This window comes from Cebus imitator, unplaced genomic scaffold, assembly GCF_001604975.1.
Source record: "Cebus imitator isolate Cc_AM_T3 unplaced genomic scaffold, Cebus_imitator-1.0 Scaffold82, whole genome shotgun sequence".
Taxonomy (NCBI): domain Eukaryota; kingdom Metazoa; phylum Chordata; class Mammalia; order Primates; family Cebidae; genus Cebus; species Cebus imitator.
In genome coordinates, this window is record NW_016107397.1 from 2516682 (window position 1) to 2524708 (window position 8027).

An 8027-nucleotide genomic window follows, 5' to 3' on the forward strand; every position below is an offset into this window, starting at 1 on the left:
AACAAAAAAAAAAACAGTTGTCACAACACAGGAGGGGACAGGCTTGGCAGGGTAGGAGAAGGGCGAGAAGTGACAGGCAGTCCTGACACCAAGGGCCCCAGCTGGCACCCGGAGGCTGAGGGTGGCTCCGAGCCGGGCCTTCCCTCACCCACCGCAGCCCACAGCTTTACCAGTGTTCTCACAGCTTCAGGCTCTCCAAGACAAACATTTACCTTGGGTATTATCTGCTACCTTTTATCAAACTGTTTTTATCTAAATAACCATTTCTTCCCTAGAAACAGGAGAGGAAAGTGGCAATAAACCAGAGAAACTTACAGGCCCAAAACGACAATAGAACAAAGGTGTCTAAAAAGAGTGGAGGCCGGGTGCAGTGGCTCACACCTGTAATCCCAGCACTTTGGGAGGCCGAGGTGGGTGGACTGCTGGAGGTCATGAGTTTGAAACCAGCCTGGCCAACATGGTGAAACCCTGTCTCTATTAAAAACACAAAAATGAGCTGGGCATGGTGGTGTGCACCTGTAATCCCAGCTACTGGGGGGGCTGAGGCACAAGAATCACTTGAACCTGGTGGGTGGAGGTTCAGTGAGCAGAGTTTTCACCCTGCATGCCAGGATGGGTGACAGAATGAGACTATATCTCAAAAAATAAAATAAAATAAAACAAAGAGTTGATATTCATTCTGTCTTACAGACATAAAACTATGTTAGAGAAAACAAAATCATAGCAATTCATGAGGAAGAAAGCCCCAGTTTAAGAAAAACAGTCTTGCTTTTGGGGGGAAATGTTAAGAAGCTTTTGTGTTGCATTTTGTTTTTTGGTTTGGTTTTTTGCTGGGTGGACAGGATCTGAATGTCTTATATTCAACAAAAGCTGTCAACACCCAGATAAATTTTTAATGATGGTAAGACAGGCATTCTATTTCTCACTATTTTGCAATATTCGCTTAAGAAAGAGCTAATTTGTCAATTTGTTTTTCTCTTAACCAAACTCGGAACACCTCACAACCCGTGGTTCACTTTTTTAAAAAAATGTTCACTTCATTTCCTTAATGAATAAACACAGCGCAATAGAAAGGTATCTGTAAGAAAACAGGCAGTGTGCTGGTATCCACTCAAAGTCACTCGAAGAAAGAACAAGCCACTTCCCTGGTGTTTCAGAGTAAGCTCTGTTAATTTCCTCCTTCGTTAACTGCATCAATCACACACGATCAAGACCATCCAAGATTTCAAGTGTGGTTGATCGAGTCAGCCCGGGCCCAGTCCACTCTGGCAGGTCTTGTGCTTATAAAGGTTTGGGCCCCTTATTGGGCTCATTTTCACAAAGGATTTCATGAAAGGAAGCAGAACCTAGTCAGTTTCACTGACTGTGAAACTCCTGGCTAGCTACTTCTTGAGTTGCTGGCAGTGTTAGTAAATCCCTGGGAGGAACACTGCCATCCTTGGCTCTGTTCCAGTCACCTGTGTGATTATGTTTCCCTGTGTAGGAAGACCCCTATGGGTGGGATCTGTACCAATCCTGCTTGTGCAGGAAGCCAGGGATTGGGCGATGAATCCCGTGGCCACCCTACCTGGGCTTCCCATGGCCCGGGGCTCTAATCAACACAAAACTTCTGCCAACGGTCCTGGGTCTCCTGCAGTAAGGAAATGCCTTTGGATTAAAATAAAGAAACTGACAATCTTTATTTTGTGCACTAACACCATCCTCTCTGAATTTAATTACAACAGAAGTAAAATTATTTTTATTAGAGAGGTGTTAGCTTTTTAAAGGGAAGGTTCTTGATGGTTTTGCAACAAATTAGATGTCTTTATTTTTTTTTTCCTGAGACAGATTCTTGCTGTGTCACCCAGGCTGCAGTGCAGTCATTCAATCTCAGCTCACTGCAACCTCCACCTCCTGGGCTCAAGCAATTCTTGTGCCTCAGCCTCCTGAGTAGCTGGGATTATGAACACGCACCACTACGCTCGGCAAATTTTTGTATTTTTAGTAGAGATGAGGTTTCGCCATGTTGGCCAGGCTAGTCTCAAACTCCTGACTTCAAGTGATCTGACCACCTCAGCCTCCCAAAGTGCTGGGATTACGGATGTGAGTCGCCGCACACGGCCTTAGACGTCTTTCAAAAAGAGTGGTTCACCCCTCGCTGTGTCATACCTGAACAGGGCAGCACAAACACTTTTAAAAAATCTTTTAAGTTGCAAGCCAGGTGCTTGAAAAGCTGTTTCGGGCACAGCATAAATTAGGGGAACAGCACAGGTTCCCCTCAGTCCCGAGTCATTTCTTGTAGGGACACCTCCATCCCCGCCAAAGACAGCTCTCCTCCATCAACCTTCTCAGAAGACAACTGAGAAGCAGGGCCGATTACAGCTCAGCGAATCTAAAACTGCTCGCTCAAAACCTTAGCTGTCCTTGCAGGAAAATCCAGCACCTACACACAACAAAAACTTGGTTTCGAAACACATCCCAAAACCAGGGCGATCGACTGCTTTTCAAGACCACACCTTGAAAACTAGGATGGATCAAGTGACACAGTCAATTCCAAGGGCCCTGCCATTACTATTGTATGAAAATATCCCCCTCACCAAGTTAATACTCTTTTGGTTGCTGGTAGAGTTTATATCTCTTAAGCGTATGCTTTTTTGGGGGGGAGGGGGGTGGAATATCTTCTCTCTGAATTCTAAATCATTATCAGGGTATAATAAAATGGACCTACATGCTCAGGTCAGTCAAGGGTTCATCAGGTCAGAAGTCACAAATGAATTCACAAATTCTTGCTATAAAAGTCATAATAATGCTGTTTTTCAATCGCTTGTCTAACTATGCCATTAGATTCCCTTTTCACTCCATTATCTGCGCGCGCGCACGCACACACACACACACACACACACACACACACACATTCTCTCGGCATCTAGACATTCACAAGTATCCAGTTCCTAAAACGCCCAGCATGACTGCTTCGTCCAGGTAAGTAACAGTGGGACATAAGGAGAGGCTGTGGGGCCCCTCTTCAAATAGCTTCGACAAAACGAATGGCTGTAAGTGAAAAGTGTCCCTGGGCTTTGCTATAAAAAGACTCAAACATGGGATTCCAAGAATTCCACCTGTTTCCAATTAGATACCAGAATTGCTTGAGTGTTTAAGCTACATTCGCTTGCTACTTACACAAAACAATTCTTCCGGGTTTTTTGAACATTTTAAATACGTTAAAATAAGATTAAGGGTCTGGTTTAAACAATCGGAGGCAGGGAAATTTGAGTGGAAACCAAAACTCTCTCTCTGCAGCGATAACTCGGGGCTTCAGACAAAACAAAAGGACAAGACAGACAAATTTCTGTCTTTGACAATTACTAATAGAAGTCACTTTTCATGGGGAGAGCAATTCTATTTTTTAAAGTTATATATTCAGTAATTTTAAATAGGTCTTCAGTAATTTCTACAATAACTCACTATCCTATATATCCGAATAACGGTTAGAGTTGCCTTTTGTAGCATTTGTGTTATAATTGGTCAGATAGAGCCGGCTGTGAAATTTACATGTGACAAATGTGTAAACTATTTGAAATGGAAAAAGCACCAGTAGGAATTTAACGTACCTCTGTAGGATTCTTCATACGGTGAATTTCTGTGTTTATGAAATTTACAAGTTTTCCCCTAACAAATGTGTCCTTCCTACATTTCACTACAAACAGACGTTCCTGGAGCATTACAGAGGAGCTGAAACGAAAGTAGATTTTTCTACTTCCAGCCTTGTTTTCTCCCCTAAGACACCGAGAGTGAGTTCAGCCTCAGGACCGGTTTTGATTGTTCACTGCTACAGGTAGACCCCGAGGGGAATCAGAGAGCACAAACTATTGTTTCTGCAGATACCCTATAAACCCTAATGGGGTTTGTCTTAATTGTACAGCAACAGGAGACTTAAAATAGCCATTAAAGGTCTTAGGCTCAGCACACTTCACCAGACTGCATATTAAACATTACCTCAGTGGATTAGGAGAGAATCATTCCTAAAGGTATTGGACTATTTGGCCCTTTCAACTTTCTCAGGTTGGCTAACTACCCACAGAAGACACATGAAACTGACACTGTGGTCAAAGGGGTCTCTGTGGACTCAGCCGCACCAGGAGTTGTTGCAATAACGCTATCCCTTCACCAACTTGCACCTTTAAGGAAGAAAAGAGTTTCACATAGAAAAAAACTTAAATCAACTGCCAATAACCCCTTCCCTCATCCAACGTCAAAGACACCCATATTAAAAGAACCAAGAAAACAAAAACAGGAGCAGCAGCAGTGTAATTTCTTGAATCGTTATTTTATAAAGGGTACTAGGTGGGACATTTTAGTTAAAATAATATACTTATTATGGCGAGCAGTACTGGACAGCCAGTAACATACACATTTCCACAACACGGGAAAAAGCCATCAGAAAACGGACTTTCAGCAAAACTGAAATTGATTTTTGATTCCGAAAAAGAAGGCAACTTTGAAAGCTGACTTGTTCAGAGGCTGCTTAAAGGGGAAAGCTGGTCACCATGTGGGAAGGCAGTCACTGGCAGGCCCCATCCCAAAGAGTTCAAAACGCCACTGACATACAGAGTGCCACGAGCTTGTCTTAGTAAGCATCCTCTTTTCAAATATGTATTTAGAAGACAAATTTATGCAACGGTGCTTTTCTTATTTAAAAAGAAAACCCTGGTTTTTACAAGTCTGAGATAGGATAAAAAAACTTGTCCAACTAGTCTTAGCAATGCCACAGCAGTGAAACTTCCATACCACGAGCCTTTGAGAGTCAAAAAGAAACAGAATAAAACACAATCTTCAGAAACTCTCTTCCTGAGCACTCACTCCTGTGCCAAGGCGGCAGCTTCAAGACGCAGGAAGCCGCGGGAGAAGAACCTGGCCACCCTGGCTCACTGGGTGGCTGCAGAGCTCCAGAGCTGCCCAATCTCACCTGGACCAGCTGACATCTCCAAGCTGGATTTGTCTCTGCTGAGACCACTCAGCCTCTTTACCCCCAGGTGGCAACCCGATCTCAGTATAAAGAGGTCTGGAAAGATGAAAAGAATCTGAAACTAATGAATTCTCTCTCAAACTGTCTCCTATTGGCTCACCGACTGTCGGTGGGAATTAGCCAGACACCACTCCAAAGGCCTCCTCAGGGACCAGAGAAAGAACCAGATTGGCCTTAGACTTGAACTTTGACATTCCATATTCAATCGAAGTTTGCAAACCCATAGGAAATCATCTAAGGCCAAACCGTTAGCAAACACCAAAAGCAAAGGAGTGCTCAGTGAAAGAGGAACGACGTTCAGATAAGGGATTTTGTTTTCGGGTTTGGTTTTCTTTCCTATTTATAGATATTAAGAAGAAAGTGCAAGTAAACGGACGTGGAAACTTTCCATGGAATCCTGGAGCTCTGAACCCCTGAAGAAGTAGCTAATATGGGGGACAGTACCGTTTACAGAGTTCTTCAAATCTAGTAACTCTAGAAACCAAATCCATTTTCCAGGCAGTTTTGCCAGGGTGCTCAAAAAAAGAAACTCCATTGATATTAAGCTAACAATGTCATATTTAGGAAGACAAGAGGGAAAAAATAACAAGGTTTGTCTCTTTAAAACTCTACAACGGGTTTTACAGTAAGCACAGGAATTAAATTATGGTAAAAGGGAGCTATTTTTACTAAAACAAGGTAGACCAATTTATCAAAAATGCCATTGGGCTGTGTTCATTACATCCAGGAATCTAATTTACACAATAGACACTTTGGAGTAATTTATTTTAGTCAATAAATACTCAGACTCCTTTAAGTTTTAATCTTATCGGAAATACATATTTCGCATAGTCTTCTTCCTAGTTAAGCGAGAAATTTCAGGAAATTTCATAACGACTATGACTCGGCTTTATCGTTCTTACGTAGGCAAGAGCAGAAAAAACGCATATACAATTAAAGTTGTCAGATTCTATTTAAATATGTTTTAATCCAACCCGCTTCGTTTCATACAAGCCTGCATCTCGAGTTCAGCTGCTTTGCTCCCAAAGGTAATGCTGTAGGTTACTGTCATCAGTCAGTCCTCCAGGTTAAGAAAGTTCAGCCAAGTTTACCTTCAAGCACACCTTAGCAGACGGAGCAGTAGCGGTTCCCCAGGGGCCTTGCGGAAACCTCCTATCCCTCCGAGAGTGCCAGGCCGCCCTGGGCCATTCTAAGCCGCGGGACCCAGGCACCCGCCCCCCCAACACACACACACACACATATCCCCGGTTCCCCTCGCGCCTGCAGTCTCGGGGCTTCTGGCCCACAAGCAGCTCACCTTCAACTTGGCTCCGGCTACGCACAACATCCACCTGGCAGAGTCCCGGGGCTGTCCGGGCGCCGCGGGCGCCGAGCTGGCACGTGCGGGGCGGACCCTAAGGGCGCGCGGCACCTCCGGGCGGGGGGTGGCAGGCGGGCACTCGCCCCCTGGGCACAGCGGCGGCGGCTCGGGCGCGGGCCGGGGAGCCCCGGCAGTGTCCCCGCGCGGCGCCCGGGACTCCGAGCGCGGACCACTGCCCGGTACGGTAAGATCCCAACGGGCCCCCGCGGCTCTGCTTTCGAGAACCCGGCCCGAGAAGGCATCTTCGAGCGCACCCGCCGCGCGCTCCATGGTGGGCCGTGCAGAGAGGGCAGAAGCCCCGCGGGGAGGCCAGGAAGGGAGCTGGAGTCGCAGGTCACCGGGGGCCGCTGGAACCCCCTGGCGCGCGGCTTTCGCCGCCCGCACCGGCGGTGGGGAGGCAGCGTCCCCCGCCTGGGCACCCGGGGAAACAGCGCGGGGCCTGCGCTCGGGGAAAGTTGCAATCTCCTTCGTCCGTGCCCGCACCCGGCGGTCCGGGACACCGCGACCCAGCGGCACCGCGCGCCGGGCACCCCTGCCGCCCCTCGCCAAGTTTCCCCAAAGCGCCCCCGCGGGGGTCCCCGGTCACCGAGGGGCAGGTCCCCGCCACCAACACAGGCACACAAAAGAGCGGGGCAGACGCGAGGTGCGCTGGGGGCCCCAGGGCGCTCCCCGGGACGTAAACAAACCCGGGGGTCCGCGCCGGGAGCCACGCGCCGGGTGCCGGAGCGGCGGCGCGGCCAGGGCCAGTGACAGCCGGGGACAACGGCCGCGGCCGGCCCGGGGTAGGGAGCGCGGGCGCCCGCCCGGCCACCAGCCCGCCTGGCCGGAGCCGGGCCGCGCCGCCGCCGCCGCCGGTGGCTGCTCTGACCCTCCCCCGAGCCGGCGGCACCACAGCGCCACCAGCCCCAGCTCCGCCGCGCCGGCGGCAGTGGCGGCGGCTCCTCCTGGAGAGGCAGGCGCTTCACCCCCCGCAGCAACTCCCCACAAACTTTCCCCGGGAATACGGCGGGCCGGGGGCGCGGGGCGAGCTGGCGGGCGGGCGCCACCACCGGGCCGCGGCCCCCTCCCGGCGCCCGCCGCCGCCCGCCCCCCGCCGCCCGCTCCCCGCTCCCCGCTCCCCGCTCGCGCGCGCGCCCCGCGGGCCGCCGGGGCCGCCCCCTCCCCGGTCCCGCGGCGGCAACGGCGGCGGCGGCGCTGGCGGCGGCCGCGGCGGCGCGGGGCCCGGGGGGGCGCCCGGGGTGGGGGCAGACACCGGGGGCAGCGGTGGCGGCGGCGGCTCCCGGCGCCATCTTGGGCTGATCGATGAATTGAACAAAGAGGATCAATTTCCGATCAAGCGAGTGATCAATGGGGGCCGGGGAGCGGGAGGGACTCGGCCCCGACTCGGCCCCGCGGCGCCCGGCACCCCCCTCCTCCCCGCCGCCGCGGGCCCCCCGGCGGCGGGGCCAGCCCGGGGCCCCCGGCGGAGGCCGCGACCGCCCGCAGCCCCCACCCCCGGGCGCGAGGCCGAGCGCGGAGGAGCCTGACCTGCAGCTGCTGTAAATCAAAGCGCTTCCAATATTGAAACATCGATCCCACATTGGCCGCCATCTTGAGACATATTGAGACGGAGTGAGCGGCTGATAGAGAGGGGGCTGGAGTTCAGGAGCCGCCAGGAGGCAG

The 8027-nt window shown here is 50.8% G+C and overlaps 1 protein-coding gene across 1 annotated transcript in view; it reads right to left on the reverse strand.

The window, feature by feature from the left end:
* Positions 1 to 6787, reverse strand: part of CUX1 (cut like homeobox 1) — a 437632-nt gene extending 430845 nt beyond the window's left edge. The window contains exon 1 of the mRNA XM_037740392.1: positions 6303 to 6787. Coding sequence (XP_037596320.1) covers positions 6303 to 6635 — 333 coding nt within the window. The 5' untranslated portion in view covers positions 6636 to 6787. The remainder of the gene's footprint in view (positions 1 to 6302) is intronic.
* Between the last annotated feature and the right edge of the window lie 1240 nt (positions 6788 to 8027).